General features: G+C 44.8%; 1 protein-coding gene across 3 annotated transcripts in view; it reads left to right on the forward strand.

The window, feature by feature from the left end:
• The window catches only part of C9orf72 (C9orf72-SMCR8 complex subunit), a 53,349-nt gene extending 35,676 nt beyond the window's left edge, over positions 1-17,673 (forward strand). For all 3 annotated transcript variants that reach the window (XM_040417175.1, XM_040417174.1, XM_040417173.1), the window contains exons 7-10: positions 4,495-4,730; positions 5,256-5,313; positions 7,199-7,308; positions 17,047-17,673. In XM_040417175.1, the coding sequence (XP_040273109.1) occupies positions 4,495-4,730; positions 5,256-5,313; positions 7,199-7,308; positions 17,047-17,233 (591 nt within the window). In that variant the 3' untranslated portion in view covers positions 17,234-17,673. The remainder of the gene's footprint in view (positions 1-4,494; positions 4,731-5,255; positions 5,314-7,198; positions 7,309-17,046) is intronic.
• The last annotated feature ends 3,662 nt before the right edge of the window (positions 17,674-21,335 follow it).

Raw genomic sequence — 21,335 nt, forward strand, 5'->3', positions numbered from 1 at the left:
CCTGGCGGAAGCCCGCCAACAGGAACGCCACAAAGTCCTGATCATGGTGATCTTGAAGGAGCGCCGCCAAGAGGTCCACGTTAATGTTGGCTAGTCAGGACCCTTTAGCAGACTTTTTGGGGCAGGCGGACCGTGGATGGGCCCTGAAGCACAGGGAGCAGACGTGTAGGGATCTGCAGCTGGCATAAGAGCACCCCTCTGAGTTGAAATTGTTGCAGACCTGGCTTTTTCCCAAGTAGACAATGGGTCTGCCTAGTTTGTCAGTGGAGGGATTAGACGGAAAAGACCCGGAGGTGCCCGGGAGGGCCCTGTCCTGAGACGGGTGGGCGCTATTTGGGCACCATTCAGAAGAGTGGAAGATTGATTGACACGTCGCACAGTTGGGTGCCCTGAGGCCAGCGAAGTGACGACAGAAGAGCTCCGTGTCAATCAAAGACCAGCTGGTGACATACTGGAATTGCGCCAACGCTGCCGCCGCCTTAGCCGAAAAGGAACGATGGTAGTCGTAGAAGGCCGACCCACCATACTTGTGCCCCAGGTCAGTGACCAGGCACAAGTAACTGTCCAGCTCTTCTCTCCTCTCCGGCTGTGCGGTGCAGATGATGTCTCTGAAGAGGCTGAAAGCCAAGACAAACTCAGGGATTGTCAACTTGCGGTTAAGCCGCGAGTCCTTGGCCCGGAGGACCACCGACGCATCGCCACAGTTGATGATCCTGTTCTCGGGTACGTCTTGAGTGGCAATGAGGATTGACGCCAGGTTGACATCTTTCCCTGCCAGAATGTCTCTTTTGAGGTTGTCGGGAATGAAGTGAGAGGGGGACACCTGGGGAATGGGCCTTGGCGTACCTGTAGCCAGCCAACCCGATGTAGATGGTGCCATCAGCGGGACGGGTGACGGGGGTGCCATGGGTGGCCGGGATTCCAGCTCTGAAACCCTTGCCCGAACGTCTGCTACCGAGTCGACCAAGGAGTTTAGGGTCGACTGTAGCTGCACCAGTGACAACTGGATGGATGACTCCTCCTGCTGCACTGCCGAAGTGCTGGGGCTGGTCATGAGCAGCTTGTACAGCTCTGCCTTCCTTGCGGTGGCCGGGTGCGGAATGCCTCTTCGGTTCAGCTCAGCCAATAGCTTTGGTATGGTCCAGCTCCGAAGGGATGATGGACCCGCCTGGCCTGATATGGTCGAGCCGGAGACGGACAGGCCGTCCTCCATATCCGAAGCACGAGACATGGCAGTGCTGCAAGAAAACAAAAGGCATGACAGATAAAGAGGAAAAAAATAATAATAAAACGAGAGGGTGATGACGGAATGGTATTTGAATTGGTGCACGATAGAGAAACACGTACCGAATAAGAACCCGTAGGATGGCTCAGTAGAACCTGACCTAGCCGGACAGATGAAGGGACAATTAAAAGCGTGAACATGATCTGACCGGGACCCCGACTGAGTCAGTGCGCACTTACCTGAATAGGACCGATTAGAACGGAAAAATAGGAAAAAACCCCACTAGAAGAGAAGAACTCTGCGCGAGGCGGCCGGAGGAACAAGGAGACACACGTAGCAAACACAAGTGCAAATTCCATGAACCGGAACGCCTACTAAGGTGAGGGAAGAGGGGTTTATAAAGGCTCAAGCCCCTCCCACAAATGCAGGCTGAACTTCAGCCTTACCAACATCCAATTTCTAAAAAACATTTTTTTACTTTTTATTTTTTGTTCTTCTAGGAAATTTGAACATGCAATCATTCAATCGCTTATACCATACACTGCAATATTTTATTATTGCAGTGTATGTATATATAGATACCTCACAAGAAGACCTGCCAATGGCAGTTTTTATAGTGACAGGCCTGGAAGCTTTCATAAGGACCCAGGCTGCCACGACAATCGATCAGTGCCCCACAGAGTCCCTTTCCTCTGTCTAACCGCACAGATGCCGTGGTTGCTATTGACCACAGTATCCTACAAGTTGAATGACCGAGGTTGGAGCTATCACCGTTAATGGTCACTATGGGCGGATAACAGCTGTATTACACAGCCAGCACCCACCACATATGGAGCAGGCTCAGCTGCTAGGCCCGCTCCATACTCCCCTTCTGCCATTTTGACATAAGTGCATGCCAAATGTCTGCAAGAGATTGTGAGACTAGAAAAATATGACTGTTTTCCAGAAATACTGCCGCTCTTTTCTGCAGCCTGTGTGTATTAGTGCAGCACAATTCAGTCAGGGCCAATTTGCAATGCTGCTTTACCAAACAGATCTGGCAAAAGGTAGCCATGCTTTTCTAATCTCATATAAATGTCTCCACATATGTTGGATAATTGGATTGGCATGATTTGATGATCACCATGAGTGATGCGCTTGTATTGTGGAGGTGTGTGTGTATATATATATATATATGTGTGTGTGTGTGTGTGTGTGTGTATATATATATATATCTCTGCAAAGAAAAAGGGGGTCAGTCAGCACATCCCAATGCGCAGGGGCATGTTGCTATGGCTGAGAACAACACTGTAAGACAAAACATGCAATGCAACAGCTCTCTGCAAACCAAATAAAGTACAAAAATGCATAATTGCTAGTGCTATACTTATAAATTAGAGATGGTTGGCAAATCATTTTGTACAAAATTATTTGAGCCCGTCTGCTACACGTCAAGGCGTTCTCTGTAAGACGGGTTCCTAACACTAAATTCTACCTGTTATGTGCCATGACGGCTACCATACAATTCAGGGAGTGTAGGTTCCACATGCATGCTGGGCCTGCTATAATTTCTGTCATTTTTGGTGCCAAAATGGCCTCCATTATATCCAAGGAATGCAGGTACCAACATACATGCCGGGCCCACTCCACACCTATCCTGGTGCCAAATGGCCACCAAAGACTGCAATGAGAGTCCACAACTATATCTCTCCTGGTGCCAAGTGAATCGCCTTGACGTGCGGCAGACGGGCTCAAATAATTTTGTACAAAATGTATTTGCCAAGCATCTCTAATTTAGAAGTATAGCATTAGCAATTATTATGCATTTTTGTACTTTATTTGGTTTGCAGAGAGCTGTTGCATTGCATGTTTTGTGTGTGGGTATGTGTATGTGTATATATGTATGTATGTATGTATGTATGTATATGTGTATATATATATATATATATATATCACCTAAAGAATTATTAGGAACACCTATTTCTCATTAATGCAATTATCTAGTCAACCAATCACATGGTAGTTGCTTCAATGCATTTAGGGGTGTGGTCCTGGTCAAGACAATCTCCTGAACTCCAAACTGAATGTCAGAATGGGAAAGAAAGGTGATTTAAGCAATTTTGAGCGTGGCATGGTTGTTGGTGCCAGACGGGCCGGTCTGAGTATTTCACAATCTGCTCAGTTACTGGGATTTTCACGCACAACCATTTCTAGGGTTTACAAAGAATGGTGTGAAAAGGGAAAAACATCCAGTATGCGGCAGTCCTGTGGGCAAAAATGCCTTGTGGATGCTAGAGGTCAGAGGAGAATGGGCCGACTGATTCAAGCTGATAGAAGAGCAACATTGACTGAAATAACCACTCGTTACAACCGAGGTATGCAGCAAAGCATTTGTGAAGCCACAACACGCACAACCTTGAGGCGGATGGGCTACAACAGCAGAAGACCCCACCGGGTACTACTCATCTCCACTACAAATAGGAAAAAGAGGCTACAATTTGCACGAGCTCACCAAAATTGGACTGTTGAAGACTGGAAAAATGTTGCCTGGTCTGATGAGTCTCGATTTCTGTTGAGACATTCAAATGGTAGAGTCCGAATTTGGCATAAACAGAATGAGAACATGTACCCATCCTCTGATGGCTACTTCCAGCAGGAAAATGCACCATGTCACAAAGCTCGAATCATTTCAAATTGGTTTCTTGAACATGACAATGAGTTCACTGTACTAAAATGGCCCCCACAGTCACCAGATCTCAACCCAATAGAGCATCTTTGGGATGTGGTGGAACGGGAGTTTCGTGCCCTGGATGTGCATCCCTCAAATCTCCATCAACTGCAAGATGCTATCCTATCAATATGGGCCAACATTTCTAAAGAATGCTATCAGCACCTTGTGGAATCAATGCCACGTAGAATTAAGGCAGTTCTGAAGGCAAAAAGGGGTCCAACACCGTATTAGTATGGTGTTCCTAATAATTCTTTAGGTGTGTGTGTGTATATATATGTGTGTGTATGTATGTATGTGTATATATATATAATATAAAAAATCATATACCTTTGCTTTGAGTTGCCCTAACGTTTAAGTGTCAGATTCAGTGCAGCTGTCAAGTTAAGATTGTGTTGTTGCAGAATCTGCAAAATTGAACCATGCACACAAGGCAATTGGTGGCATTTAACAACTGGGGAGCGTGCTCCATTTTTGTGTATTGTAGTAGAAGTACATTAGTTTATAGGTGTACACAAATGCTTGCGAAGACAAATTATAAACGGCACTTTATTGATTTCAGGATGCAACTGGAAGCTTTGTGCTGCCGTTCCGCCAGGTGATGTATGCTCCGTACCCTGCTACCCATATTGATGTTGACGTCAACACCGTAAAGCAGATGCCCCCTTGCCATGAGCACACATATAACCAGCGCCGGTACATGAGGGCAGAACTAGCTGCCTTGTGGAAGGCCACTTCAGATGAAGAAATGGCAGGGGATTCCGTCATACACACGGATGAAAGCTTCACCCCTAACTTGTGAGTGGAGCCTGTGTTAAAGTCAATTTTCATATTAACACTGCCCTGCTTTCAGCATTTCCTGTGATAGAATTCCTGCTGTGCAAACTAGACTCGTCAAGAGCCGACATTTTTCCTGATGTCTAAAATGCATTCGATGAGTGACATCTTAAGTGTATGAAAGCTAATTTGAAAGTCTGCAAATATTGATGGAAAATAGTATTAATAGAGAGATGAAGACTGCAGTTAGCTGCTTAGTTGAGCAGATAAATGGATGGGTACAGCGGGGTGGCCGGCATTAAGCAAGTGTCTAGTGAAATGGTAATTTCATTACTTCCGCAGAGCATCCTGCTCCTTTGTACTAAAGCAGTCCCTTTTCCAACTCTCCCTCACACTCCAACGAAAGGGTTGGATGATTTTAGCACACGTCTATTCAGTCTTAATGTACTTAAACAGACAAAAACAATTCTCAAAACTAAACCTAGTGGTAAAATGAAATTCTCCTACTTCATGCTTCATGTCCTTGTGTGCATTGTTTTCTTCTAGGAATATTTTCCAAGATATTCTACACAGAGACACATTCGTCAGCAACTTCTTAGAACAGGTAGTGTATGCACTTTGAGAAGCATTGACAGTGGTGGTGGTTTATTGGATTACTCAGCATAGGTTGATGGGTGTTTTCCCTTAACTTTTTTTAGCCCATTACATAATGCTGTGTAGTGAGGGTATACATTTATACTCTAAGAGCAGTGCCAGATCTTAGTGTACATTTCATTGCCATTTCAAAGATCTCCGTGACATCTAAAAGGGCAAACAATACCTTCTGCATTTGAAGCTGTTGTTCTGGATTTTAAAATCCAGTATTTTTTTTTAACTATAAGACTCACTTTTTAGCAGGAGAAAGTCTTGCTTATAAGTGCCTGTATGTTACAGTCCTCAGTCAGGGTGGTCCAGCAGTGCCAGACCTCCCTGACTGCTTCCTCAATGATCTAGAGAGCACTTTTCTGGATCAGTGAGAGAGCTGTGCATTTACAATCCCTGCCAGATACCGATCTGTGTAATCAGTGCCGGCAGGAGAGGAGGCTGAACGATCATTCAGCTCATGGAGAGGAATTGCTGTTTGTTTCAGTGGTCAAAAGATGACACCCTAGGGTTAAAGGTGTTTTCCCAGATTTTAAGGCTGATGACCTATCCTCTGTATAGAAAATGAAGAGAGGTAGCGGCAGCATCTCCAGTGAATCCTTTATTGGACGGACTTTACAGAAAGTGTGCTATAAAATCAAGCCGCAACGTTTCGGCTGTATCCCAGCCTTTGTCAAGCTTGACAAAGGCTGGGATACAGCCGAAATGTTGCTGCTTGATTTTATAGCACACTTTCTGTAAAGTCCGTCCAATAAAAAATTCACTGGAGATGCTGCCGCTACCTCTCCATTTTCTATACGGTCGACTGCTGAGGATCTGCGGTCGTGGCTCGGCTGTTGCCTTACCGATGTGGCCATTTATGTCCGTGGGTGCTGCTCTACAAACACTTTTGTCTACTATCCTCTGTATAGGTCATCAGTATCTGATCAGTAGGGGTCCGCCACCTGGGACCCCCGCTGATCAGCTCTTTGAGAAGGCAGCAGCGCTCACAGTAGACTATTAAAGTGCTGATCAGTTATGTAAACCATGCTTGCAGTCTTGATTTTGCACTACTGTTTGCTACATGCTTGGGTGTATAGGGAGAGGCATTACTAGTAGAAAGAGGGAGGTGCTCATGCCGCTCTACAGAGCACTAGTGAGACCTCATTTGGAGTATTGTGCTCAGTACTGGAGACCATATCTCCAGAAGGATATTAATCCTTTGGAGAGAGTTCAGAGAAGAGCTACTAAACTGGTGCATGGATTGCAGGATAAAACTTACCAGGAAAGATTAAAGGACCTTAACATGTATAGCTTGGAAGAAAGACGAGACAGAGGGGATATGATAGAAACTTTTAAATACGTAAAGGGAATCAACAAGGTAAAAGAGGAGAGAATATTTAAAAGAAGAAAAACTGCTACAAGAGGACATAGTTTTAAATTAGAGGGGCAAAGGTTTAAAAGTAATATCGGGAAGTATTACTTTACTGAGAGAGTAGTGGATGCATGGAATAGCCTTCCTGCAGAAGTGGTAGCTGCAAATGCAGTGAAGGCGTTTAAGCATGCATGGGATAGGCATAAGGCCATCCTTCATATAAGATAGGGCCGGGGGCTATCCATAGTATTCAGTATATTGGGCAGACTAGATGGGCCAAATGGTTCTTATCTGCCGACACATTCTATGTTTTTATGTGAACTAGCATGTAAATCCTGAGTGTGGGGTTTTAGTTGCTTCCATATCTCCAATGGTTTCTTATAGAATATTTAATATTAGAAGTGACTACTTTGACTCTATACTATGACTCTGTGATATTATAAATGTAAGCGTTTTTCTGCCTTACTCACTCAGTGCCTCACATTTTCTTTAGATATTCCAACTGAAACCTAACCTTTCCCTAAGAAGCACATTTTTGGCACAGTTTATGCTGATACTTCATCGGAAAGCACTGACGCTGATAAAATACATTGAGGATGACACGTAAGTTCAGCATTTGGGAAACAAGTTTTTTTCACCAGTATGTTTTGCTCCAGACATGACACAATAGGTTTTGAATACAGTTATCTCAATAAATTAAATATTCATTGCATATATTAATATCCTGATATATATTTCCACAAATATTACTAACTGCCATTCCTCAAAGAATGCTGATTTGTTTTTACTGCTTACAACTAGAGATGAGCGAATTTCTAAAAAATTAGATTTGTCCGTTTCGCCAAATTTTCTGAAAAACATTTTTTAGATCCAAATTTATTCGTGGCGAATGGCGTTAAAAAAACGGTTATTTCCTGGCTGCAGAGAGCCTTTATAGTGGTGTAGAACACTGTGCCTTGCAGTAACGCGCATAGGGAGTCTGCTCTGGTAGTGAAATAATACTGTGAGTCTGTATGACCTGTAGATGATAGGCATCGCACATAGAATCACTGCACACTTCACTTATTTGGGCAGTTACGGGGCCAAAACTGACCAAATAACTCAAGTGTGAACTCAGCCTTACAGGCCAATGTTAGCGTCAAGACAAGCGCACTCATTTTACACCGTCAGCAGCTGATTCCACATAGATGTCTACAGAACCTGTTCTATTAAACGCTTATACAAGTAGAGCCCACCCCCCCCGACAGAGTGGAGAGGGTGTCAGCAGTAAGTTTGTGTTGACGTCACTAATTATTTTTTTTATATCAAATCATAAGCAAATTCTGATGCAAAATAGGGACAATGTCATGCAGGCCTTACAGCTGTTACATAGACAGGATGCGTTGTGCGTCTCATTTTTCCTTCCTTCTGACAGATCAGAAGGGTCAAAAAATGTCAGCCAGGCGGAAAGGTAAAATAGTGGCCCATTCATGAAGTGGGGAGGGTGGGAACAGCATGAGAAGTCCACAGAGTGGCCCTATGACATAGTGGTGAGGTGGTAGCCGCATCAGAAGGAGGCCACAGAGTGGCACAGTGACTGTGTGGAAATGGCGGCAGCAGCAGCAGCATCAGGAGGCCACAGAGTGGCAAGGTGACAGTGTGGAGGTGGCAGCAGCATTGGGAGACCACTGAGTGGTAAGGTGACATAGTGTGGAGGCGGCGGCAGCAGCATCAGGATACCACACAGTGACCCGGTGACAGAGTGGGGAGGTGGGTGGCAATACCATTACCAGCTGATGATGGTGGGTGAAAGAAGGAGCACTTGGCATCAGATGTGTGGCATCAGGCGGGTGGCAGCATCAGAATAGTAGCTGGGGCAGGTAGCCAGAAGAAACTGGTCTCTTTGGTCAGTGTTGGTGTGGCACCATGGATCTAGTCTGATGCATCAGGCATTGGTTGGTGGAAATCCTGGCTGATTCATCTTGACAAAGGTCAGTCTCTCCACATTTTGGGTGGACAGGCCAGTTCTTCTTGAGGTAACTATGGCCCCCACCACACTAAACACCTGCTCTGATGCCACACTACTGGCCGGGCAGGACAGCTTTTACATGGCAAACTCTGCCAGTTGCGGCCACAAATCCAGTTTGGCTGCCCAGTAGTCGAGCAGATCTTCAATGTGGGCTGGCAGGGTGTTGTCCAAGTATGCCACCACCTGCTGGTTCAGGTCCTGCTCTAGGTCTAGCTGCTGCAGCTGGTGAGTAGTTTCTTCACTAGGCAGGTGAAGAAAGCTGCTCATCAGCGACTCTAGACTCAAGTTGCTGCTGATGGAGCTGGAACTGCTCCTACCCTGCCACAGCAGCCATGGCAGAAGAACGTGAGCACAGAGGGCCCCCCGGTCAGACCTGCGAGAGGATGGACGATGGCGCAGATAGGCAGCGGCTAACTGACTACATAGAAATGTCTCTATAGTAGTTCAGTTTGTCCTCCCTCTCGGGGTGTAAAAAAGGCCCCCATTTTGGACCGGTAGCGAGGGTCCAACAAGGTGGAGAGCCAGAAGTAATCGCTCTGCCGAATGGTGACAATTCGGATGTCACTGCGCAAGCAAGTGAGCATGCATCGGGCCATTTGTGCAAGTGACTCGGAGGGACTCCATGCCTCCATCTCCACTGCATACTGCCACGTTGTGTCTGGGTCCTCTGCCTCGTCTTTCTCATTGCCCTGTAGCTTTTCTGGCTGCTCCTGCTCCTCCTCTCCTGTCACCTGTGTAGAAAAACTACCCATTTCGCTACACATTGCTTGTGCTCCAAAGTTCTCCTCCTCCAGTTCAGCCCCCACAGGGCTCATGTGGCCATGAGATCTAGGCGCCACGTCTCCAGTCCCCTGACCAGCCAGATTTACCAGCATCTGTTCCAGGACATGAAGCAGTGGAATGACGTTGTTCATCCCATAGTCCTGGCGACTGACAAATAACAAGGCCTCCTCAAAGGGCCTGAGCAAACAGCAGGTGTCGCGCATGAGCTGCCACTGGCTGATATTGAAGTTACACAGGGGAGTACTCCTGTCTGCTTGGATCATCAGGAAAACGTTAATGGCCAACATATGGAGGGTGAAATTCCAACGGGTGGAAACGTTGCATATCAGCCTATGTTGGTGGATGATGTACTGTCGCTAAAGCTCAAGGAGAGTGTGCTTTGCAGTGTACGAGTGGCTGAAGTGCATGCAAAGTTTCCTGGCCATTTTTAGGATGTCTTGCAGATGGGCGGAAGACTTCAGGAACTGCTTGACAACCAGATTGAACTCGTGTGCCATGCAGGACGCATGGCTCTGTCCTCTGACGCAGAGCCGACACCATGTTCTTCCCGTTGTCGGTCACCATGGTTCCGATTTTGAGTTGTTGTGGAGAAAGCCAGGATTCGATTTCTTGATGAAGGACACGGAGCAGTTCCTCCCCTGTGTGACTCTGTTCGCCCAGGCAAACGAGAGGCAGCACAGCGTGACACCGCCGTGCCCTCCACATGTGGTATGCTGGATGGGCACTGTGGGGGATGAGGAGGCAGAGGCGGACATTATCGCAGGACCAACGGCGTGAGAACGTGGAGGCGGAAGCGGCGTCATCTGGCCAAGTTGCTAGTGTGGCTGTGCAGGAACCACATTCACCCAGTGGGCCGTAAAGGACATGTATTGTCCCTGACTGTAGTTATAGCTCCACACGTCTGCTCTGCCGTTCACTTTGGCAGACACCGACAGGCTTAAGGAGTGGCCCACCTTCTGTTCTACATACGTGTGCAGGGCTGGTACTGCCTTTTTGGCAAAGAAATGACTGCCTGGGACTCTCCACTTCGGCTTGGCACAAGCCATCAGTTCTCTGAAAGGTGCAGAGTCCACCACTTGGAATGGGAGGGACTGCAGCACCAGCAACTTGTCCAGGAGCACATTCAGCTTCTGCGCCGTTGGATGAGTGCACGCATACTTTTTTCTCTTGGCCATCGCTTCGGTGATCGATTGCTGACTGAATGACTGACGAGGAGCTGGAGCATCAGGACCAGCAGATGATGGGAAGGACAGACTGCTCCCTTCAACCTTGACTGCCTGAAATTGGGTGCATGCCACTGGGTGATGCAGCGGTTGTTGCAGCAGGCTGGACCACCACATCGGAGCCACAGTTCTCCCAGGCCACTTTATAGTGACGCTGCATATGTTGACCCAGGGCCATGGTGCCAACATTGGCACCCTGGCCACGCTTCACCTTCTGCCCACAGATTCTACTAATGGCCATGATCACCTCCTCCAATGGCTTGACAAAAAACTGCCACACCGCCGAGTAGGTGATTTTACCCCAACACTCTGCACTGACTGACTGTTACCGCCGCTGCTTCAATGAACCCCTGCACCACTACTTTCTGGGCAGGTAGGCTCCTGCGAAGCGGGTGGTCTACCCCGGGCACGTTTGGCTCCTGACCTCCCACTACTGCCACCCTGCTGACTCCTGGCCATGCTAGCGACTTTTCACGGGCAAGCTGCCACCCTCTTCTCCCTATGATGATGAAGCCCCTAATTCACCCGGCTCCCAAGTACGATCAGCTACATCATCATTTTTGAGTACTGTCTGCACGTCACTTAATCCCTCCTCAAAGGTCTCTGGGTCAGGAGCCTGACCACTTGCAACACAAGCTCCCACGCCACTCTTCTCATCACTACTTGCCCGGCTACTGAAAGAAGCAGCGGATGTCTCCTCCACACCATGGCTGGCCAGTAGCTGCTGACTGTCCTCTAGTAGCTCGTCCTTGCTGTATAGTAGAGCTGAGCCCACAGCATATAATACTTCTCTTGCTGAGGGAACCGAAAAGGACAGATGCAGGTTGTGGACAGGTGAGGGCACAGGGCCTTCTCCCAGGGTTGTGTCTGACAAACCCACCTACTCTTGGCTGGGGGTGTCTGATGTTACTTGGGACAAAGTGGATGACCAAGTCAACCATTCAAGAACCGCTGGGTTGCTGCTTAAGACACGACCGCTAGATGATACCAGGAGCTCAGGCCTCTCTCTGCGACTCCTGCTGTCACACCCCCTCACTCTGCTGCGACCTGTGCCTGCGCCAGAAACATTTAGGCCTCTGCCACTCCCCTGTGCAAGGACTGGCACTTCTCTGTCTGACATACTGTTAGATCAAATAAATAAATAAAAAGGAAATTAAAACACCCCAAAAAAGTCTGTAAATTTCTCACTTCACCACACAATGGCTAATAAACCCTTTTTTCCCCCACTGATAAATGCCAAAAAGAGCTTTAGAACATAAAACTGCACCGCTGAACGGCAAATATACCTTATTTTTCGCCCTATAAGACGCACCTAGGTTTTTAAGGAGGAAAATAAGAAAAATATTTTTAGCCAAAACTTGTGCTTTTGGTGGGTTTTGAACTAATGGTGGTATGTGGATGACACTGTTATGGGGCGATCTGTGGATGACCCTGCTATGGGGGCAATCTGTGGATGACACTATATATAGCATCTTATGCTATATGTGTCCTCCACTGATCTGCCCCCCCCCCCCCCCCCGCCCCAATAACAGTGTTCCCCAATACACTGGGCCCCGCCGCTCACAGCAGTATACATATCTAAACAGTAATCTTTAACCTCGAGTAACTTTAAAGCAGCACTATCCTGTTTACTACCTTACAATCAATCTCCGGTAACAGGCAGAGCGGGCGGCGGCATAACGTCACTCACTCACGTCATGCACCTGCTTCATTCATAAAGTGGGAGGAGCAGGCGCGTGACATGAGTGAGTGACGTTACGCCGCCGCCCGCTCTGCCTGTTACCGGAGCTCGATTGTAAGGTAGTAAACAGGATAGCGCTGCTTTAAAGTTACTGGAGGTTAAGGATTATACTGTTTAGATATGTCTACTGCTGTGAGCGGCGGGGCTCAGTGTAAGAGTACAATGACTGCATCGGGCCCCGCCGCAAGTTGCCAGCCTCCAGCCCCTCCTCCCTCCCCACTGATACATCGTTGCGCTGTGCAGCATCGCAGCCGGCGATGTATCGGCATTAGCAATGTAAAAATGGCAGCATTCGTTCCATAAAAACAAAAGAACGGTCATTGGACCAAAAAAATCCCTTTAGGGATCTTCACTAAATTTGTAAAATTATCTCTATTTCAAATAAAGAGATAATTTTACAAATTTAGTGGAGATCCAAAAAGGGATTTTTTTGGTCCAATGACCGTTGTTCTTTTGTATTGATGTCCCGAGGATATCCAATAGGGCCTTTTGAATAGTTCAAACAATTCGTTCCATAAGACGCACTCCCATTTCCCCCCCACTTTTGGGGGAAAAGTGCGTCTTATGGGGCGAAAAATACGGTATATTTTTTCACTTCACCACACAACGGCAAATACTTTTTTCTGTGCCACTAATACACGCAAAAAAGTGCTTTAGAACATATAACTGCTCCGCAGAACTGCAAATAATATATCTTTTTTTTGCCACTAATACATGTCAAAAAGGGCTTTAGAACATATAACTGCACCGCTGAACGGCTAATAAACCCTTTTTTCCCACTAATACAAGCCAAAAAATGCTTTATAACCTATAACTGCACCACACAAGGGCAAATAAGACGTAGAAATATTTCCTTGTAATAAACCCTGTTAATGGCTGTATCAAACAGCACTTGTACCCAAATAACAAGAATGGTCTGCTGGAATTACAGAGCTGTATAATGGCAATTTGGATCCCAGTCAGTGCAGCAAGGTGTAATAGGATTGTTCCTATTACCCAGGCTGTAACCTTCCCTACTGAACCCTGTTCTACCTCAATACTGTGAAATTATTCCTCCCTATCCTTTCCCTGAACTTCTATACAGCAAAATAAAAGTTTTAAAGTATTTTCTAGCACTGTCCCTAGTGCCTGCTGACGTCTCTCCCTGCACTAAGTACACTGGAAAATGGCTGAATCCAAGATGGCTGAGGCTATTCATAGAGCTGTGACATCACAGGGCTGGCTAGCTGCTGATTGGCTGCATGCATGGCATTGTGGGTGATCCCTCATTCCCAGAGTTCCTTGCTCCATGTCCAGCAGCCATTTTAGTAAAAAATGCAATTCGTTACCACGAAGCGTGAGAAAATTCCGATTCGGTGCAAATCAAATTTTTCCTAAAATTCGGATCGAATTCCACCTCATCGTCAACTTCGATTCGCTCATCTCTACTTACAACATCTAGAGATTTGGCAAAACTGCCACTCTCCTACACCAGTCTTAATCTACCTGCGCCGGCATGAAATGCGCCTGATTTATTAAGAGGCAGATGTTTCTTAATAAGGCGCACCTCTGCCCTTCTGTGCACCAGCTAAAGAAGTCTACGATAGGCACTGGTAGGCGTAGACTTCAGCTATAACGTAACGACACTTTCTGTCGAAAGTTATAGAAACTCCTGTGCGCAGGCTGGCAGTGCAAAACGCGCTCCCTCCTGCTAAGCCCCAACACTTTCTTGGCACTTTGGAAAAGTGTCTCAAAGCTGAAAAAGTCGCAACTTATGGTGCACGTATGGCATGCACCATAATTTGCGGCTTTTTTAACGCCACAATAGCGTAATGCCCTTACTAAATGTCCCTTTTACTGTACTACTGTAGTTAACAAGATCTTAGAAAGTCTTGTTAGCACAATGAAAACTTCTGACATGCCATTGAGATTCTCTGCCCCGCACAGCAAGAAAAAAAGCTTTGGCACACTGCAGAGGTTTACTTGAGCAGAAGTGAAGACCTAGATCTGTATCGCGTATCCATCTCCTCTGCTTTAGGCCAACTGGAGTGAATGGACACACCAATGATAAAGTCTAAAGCTTTGTATAATTGAGTGTACTTTAGACAACTCAAATTGCTGCCAGTAATGAGGATTGCTTATAACAATGGTTGCATGGGGTCTAGTAATACACTGACAGGACAACTGCTTGTATCATACTGAAATTATGCTCCCTAAACATTTTTGCTTACCGTCAGTCAAACTATGCAATTTACAGTGATTATACTTATTCTATATCTGTCATGACTAGGCTTAGAAGAGTCTTTTGCTCTTACAAAATAGTTGGAAAACCTCTTTATTGATGAGGTATCCTTCAGATAGGTCATCGCTATCAGATAGGTGCGGGTTCAACAACCAATTGTGACAGGCTCTCTGGATACACTGGATTTACTCTGAACTGCTGCAGTGTTTCAAAGAACATCATTCAACCATCAGCCAGGAACAGTTAGAAATCATCTGGGTGGCTTTTTGCCAGTTTCTCTCCTGGCTTGGCTAGATTGACAGCTTGCTCCCTGTACATACAGCCAGGTCCATAAATATTGGGACACCAACACAATTCTAACATTTTTGGCTCTATACACCACCACAATGGATTTGAAATGAAACAAACAAGATGTGCTTGAACTTCAGACTGTCAGCTTTAATTTGAGCGTATTTACATCAAAATCAGGTGAACGGTGTAGGAATTACAACAGTTTGCATATGTGCCTCCCACTTGTTAAGGGACCAAAAGTAATGGGACAATTGACTTCTCAGCTGTTCCATGGCTAGGTGTGTGTTATTCCCTCATTATCCCAATTACAATGAGCAGATAAAATGTCCAGAGTTCATTTCAAGTGTGCTATTTGCATTTGGAATCTGTTGCTGTCAACTCTCAAGATGAGATCCAAAGAGCTGTCACTATCAGTGAAGCAAGCCATCATTAGGCTGAAAAAATACAAAACAAACCCACCATAGAGATAGCAAAAACATTAGGCGTGGCTAAAACAACTGTTTGGAACATTCTTAAAAAGAAGGAACGCATCGGTGAGCTCAGCAACACCAAAAGACCCGGAAGACCACGGAAAACAACGGTGGTGGATGACAGAAGAATTCTTTCCCTGGTGAAGAAAACACCCTTCACAACAGTTGCCCAGATCAAGAACACTCTCCAGGAGGTAGGTGTAAGTGTGTTAAAGTCAACAATCAAGAGAAGACTTCACCAGAGTGAATACAGAGAAGGCCAGATTAGAGTTTGCCAAACGACATCTAAAAAAGCCTTCACAGTTCTCAAAGAACATCCTATGGACAGATGAGACCAAGATCAATTTGTACCAGAGTGATGGGAAGAGAAGAGTATGGAGAAGGAAAGGAACTGCTCATGATCCTAAGCATACCACCTCATCAGTGAAGCATGGTGGTGGTAGTGTCATGGCGTGGGCATGTATGGCTGCCAATGGAACTAGTTCTCTTGTATTTATTAATGATGTGACTGCTGACAAAAGCAGCAGGATGAATTCTGAAGTGTTTCGGGCAATATTATCTGCTCATATTCAGCCAAATGCTTCAGAACTCATTGGACGGTGCTTCACAGTGCAGATGGACAATGACCCAAAGCATACTGCAAAAGCAACCAAAGAGTTTTTTAAGGGAAAGAAGTGGAATGTTATGCAATGGCCAAGTCAATCACCTGACCTGAATCCAATTGAGCATGCATTTCACTTGCTGAAGACAAAACTGAAGGGAAATGCCCCAAGAACAAGCAGGAACTGAAGACAGTTGCAGTAGAGGCCTGGCAGAGAATCACCAGGGATGAAACCCAGTGTCTGCTGATGTCTATGAGTTCCAGACTTCAGGCTGTAATTGACTGCAAAGGATTTGCAACCAAGTATTAAGAAGTGAAAGTTTGACTTATGATTATTATTCTGTCCCATTACTTTTGGTTCCTTAACAAGTGGGAGGCACATATGCAAAGTGTTGTAATTCCTACACCATTCACCTGATTTGTATGTAAGTACCCTCAAATTAAAGCTGACAGTCTGCAGTTAAAGCACATCTTGTTCGTTTCATTTCAAATCCATTGTGGTGGTGTATAGAGCCAAAAATATTAGAATTGTGTCGATGTCCCAATATTTATGGACCTGACTGCAAATAAGCAGTTACAGCAGGCAGATTGCCATCCAGAAGATCCATCTTCCCATGGTTTTCTGCAGGGTTTCTGAGTAAAACATGGCTGCCTGTAATGACGGTGTCTGTTGGGTTTTTATACTGCCTGAACCTTCTGCTTGGTTCACTTAGAAATTCACTTAGGTCACAGCCCAGTTGTTTCTCCTAATAGTCAACGCAGCCAACCCTGCAAATCTGCAGTGACTTGTAGATACCATTCTCGAAACACTACTGACACTTCTAAAGAAGCCTTCCAAATCTGTTAGAATCTATTTCCATTCACCTCACAGGTTAGTAGGCACCTGGACTGAAAATTGATGCCCATGATGATGTGACCTGTTTATAAATAGGTAGTGTTAGTGTCCGAACAGAATGATGTAAAGCCATACAATTTATGGTTTCTTTTTTTTTTTCTTTTTTAGACAGAAGGGTAAGAAAGTTTTCAAATCCCTGCGTAACCTGAAAACCGATCTGGATCTGACAGCAGAGGGCGATCTCAACATTGTTATGTCTTTAGCTGAAAAGATCAAACCAGGACTTCACTCGTTTATTTTTGGGAAACCTTTTCACACCAGTGTACAAGAGCGGGATGTGCTAATGACTTTTTAGTTGCAGATCACTGAGCACCTGGAACTGTCAGAATCTTTCATGTGGATGCACTCGCTCACCATCATAGGGATTGCTGGGAAATCTGGGTCAATATCACAAGTTCTGATGTCTATTTTTAAGTTGCACTTTGAAGTATACCTCGTGCCTGCCTTTACAAGCACATTGCTTTGTGTACATGGTTTTGATATCATAATCTGCTGGATGTGTGCATTGTGTCTTACGGCAGTACATAATGCGTTACACTGGTATCCCATAATCCGGTGTACTTGGCAGGGGGTTAGTTTTCATTGCGTCTTTTGAACTTCTAGAAGTTCATGTTTAATGAGTCACTTCATGCATCAATATATAAAAAGCCCAGGAGTCTGTATATTCTGTATATTCTATCTATAAATGAATGTAACGAGACTCCTGTTTAAAAGTGTCCATGCTGGGAAATGTTATATTCCAATGAAAAATGATACCCATGCTTCAGTCAGGAGGACAGTTTGAGACATTTTCCGTGTTAAGACACTCTGAGGAAAAAATGGTTTAAAAGAAAAACTTCATTTCACAGTTTAACCACATTGAGTAAAATGCTTAGTGTTGGTCAGTTTGTTGAAATATTAAGGCTTAGCCCCTAAACTGTTTTTGATGTGATATACATCTGAATATCACATCATAACCTACCCCAGGCATGTTACAGAAGGCAAATTAATACCAACGTTGATACCCATACCAAAACTACAATGAGTCAATGCAACACATGTTGCGGCAATATAAAGGGGGTCAACTATTGTAAAGTACAGAAAAGTACAAGCTCCTTTAACAAAACAACGACCTACAAGAATCGAAGCCAAAGGTACAAATGCAAAAAAAATGGTGTAAATTTTATTAAATTACATGATTGCATACATGACGTTACGTTTAAAAAGAAGTAGGAGCAGGAAAAAACCACCACCCCGGTGGTACACTACATAAGGAATAATGATGATTACATCCCAATCACAAATCTATATAGTATGTGGTAAAATCTCCTATATAAATACGTTTAATATCCCTGTGTAGGACAAGAAAGTCACTCCCAGGGAAGTAACCACAGTCAGAACTGAAAAATTTGCCGGACCATATGGAAACTATGTGTACCCATGGTACCTAGCGGAGTGCTGACCAAAAACTAATAGTGAACATATATAAGGGAGACTTACCAAACAAAGTAGTGTATCCAGACCGGGGTGGCGTTATCCCAATGCGCGTTTCGGCGTGCCTTCGTCAGGGGGTAGCTCCATCACCGTGGATCAAAGATTATAAAGGCCTCTCCTCCAATCGAATTGCATTAAAATCACTGATGATTCTAATCACCTGGATGTTTTAGCGGCAGGAACCTGATGAACATAGTCCGGCATGCGATCCTCCCCCCAACTGGCGTCACCTCGTACCGCCCATGACACATGACGTCTCACGTCATGCGTCCGGCCGACGTCAAGACGCCCGGTGGGAGGTGTCATACGCCGTCTTGTGCATCATCTGCACACATCACAGGGGAGGAGAATCAAATCAGACAGATGCTACGTCATGCTTGTGCAGGGATATCTCTCGTATACGCTGTCTCCCATCACTACACAGCTGTACATGATTCCACTATGTATATTGATCATAGAACACCGTGAACAATATCATAAAATATATCCGAATCAATTTTGTATGCACATCAATCACATAATACCTCCTATACATGATGGCAACAGTGTAAAAAATGATACAATATATACATAGCAGCAACATATTAAGTGATATGGTACACAGTTAAATACATATACATATTAATTCAGTCCAACAATTAATGTTCACACATATGTACAATCAGCATATAATATGAAATCACACAGAACATGATCATAAAAAGACTTCATAATACATGATTACACCTAATATAAGTAAATAGAGAGAATATATATATGGAAAAGTGATTAATAAAATAAATGTTAAAATTGACAAAGTGGAAAATAATAAATAAAAAAAAAATATAAAAGCAATAAAGAATGCATGTGAAGTGCACAAAAAAGTGCATGGTAAGGAAATGAGAAATAAAACATGAAGAGGACATTCTCCATGATATGTGAATGAAACCATTATGAGGGATATAACACGACTCATGATGATGTGGAAGACCTCATATGTGAACTAAAAGAACTATGTGAAATGATGTAAATAGTCACAGCACTAAAATAATGCTGATTCAGACTAAAAATTTTCCTGCTGCTACTTCTTTTTAAACGTAACGTCATATTATTTAATAGAATGTTACAGAAGGCCCCTGGTCTCAATCTGTGGCCTGTTATTGGTTTAAAAGATGGTGGCAGTGACGTGATTCATCCACATTACTGCCTTCTGCACCATCAATGGATGGATCCTGTTCTGCGCAAGCATGTTTTTCCATCCATGAACAGTACTGAAAGCGGTGACATAGATGAATCTTGTCACCACCACCATCTTGCGACTCGTGGATGCAGCGCTGGAGGATTGGAGTGTTTACACAGGCCACAGATAGGAACCTTTCTGCAGCATGCCGGTGGTAAGTCATCATGTCACAGGTGACATAAAAAACTATTTATAGGCTATTCCTAACCAACCCTATTAACCCCTTAGTGACCACCCATACGTGTTTTTACGGTGGTCACTAAGGGGCCGCCACTTTTTTTTACGGCAGCCCAGTCTAAGCGCTGCACAGGTCCCCGTGGAGCTGAGAGCCGCGGCACTGCTCTAACAGTAGCAACAAGTGTTTAACACTTTACATGCCGCAGGTAATGGCGCCTGCCGCATGTAAAGTGCTGACAGAGGGAGCGGACTCCCTCTGTCTCCCATCGGCACCCTGCAAATGCGATCGCGGGGTGCCGATGTGTGTGGATGCTGGCAGGGCTCTCATGTAGGCCCCAGACCAGCCTTCAGTAATTTCTAGCAGGCTGTAAAACGTAAAAAAAACTACGTATATGTATTTGGTATTGCTGTAATCGTACTGACCCAGAGAATAAAGATATTGTTATTTATACCGAAAAATGAACTCTGTAAAATTTATACCGTAAAAACGCAGTGGCAGTATTGCTGTTTTTCCCATGTCCTTCCCAGAAAGAGTTAATAAAAGTTAATCAGAAAGTTATGTGTACCCCAAAATGGCGCCATTAAAAACTACAACTTGTCCCGCAAAAAAACAAGCCCTCCTAAAGCTATATAGACGGAAAAATAAAAAAAGTATAGCTCTTGGAACGCGATGATGGAAAAAGGAAGAAAAACGCTTGGTCAGTAAGGCCCAAAACAGGCTGGTCTCTAAAGGGTTAACTTACCCTGGTTTTAACATTTTCTTCCAAATTTACAACCAGAATGAAAATGAAATAGTTCTGTTTTATTTCTGGAAGCTTTATACAGTTTAGCTGCAGAGATTCATGTGACCTGACAGCTTAGTTATAACCGTGTAACCAGGGTCGGACTAGGGTTCCTTGGGCCTACCAGAGGCAATTCATTTTGAAGCCCAACCACATATTATCAATAAAGTTTAATAGGTTTTGATCAATGAAATACACCCTAGTGGCAAGTTACTGTCTCCAAAGGCAACTCCAGTTTTTTTTTTTTCTTCTGGACCTTTGGGGCCCACCATTGTATCAGAGCCTGGGCCCACCAGGTGATCCTCTGGTGGGCCAGTCCAACACTGCGTGTAAGGGTCCATTCACACTCCGCAAATTGCGGATCTGCAAAACATGAACACCAGCCATGTGTGTTCCGCATTTTGCGGACCGCACACAGCCGGCACTATAATAGAATTGCCTTTTCTTGTCTGTGGCTGTGGACAAGAATAGGACATGTTCTATTTTATTATTTTATTTTTTTTCTAACATTTGTAATGGATTTTACCATTTCTGGTTCACCAGGTTTTCTCTCCAAAAGTTCTGAAATATACCATTAAATTCTTCCATTACATTGGTATCAACTTTTTTTACGCAACAAATTTCCTACCCACTACGAGCACCCAAGGGCAGTTATGCGCCAACAGGGTAGTTGGTGAGTGGCACATTTAACTGCCATTGCTGAGGGAGCTACGTGTGAGAGACTGCACTGAGAGAAAGTGGAGCCG

The sequence above is a fragment of the Bufo bufo genome, chromosome 2, assembly GCF_905171765.1.
Source record: "Bufo bufo chromosome 2, aBufBuf1.1, whole genome shotgun sequence".
Lineage (NCBI taxonomy): Eukaryota > Metazoa > Chordata > Amphibia > Anura > Bufonidae > Bufo > Bufo bufo.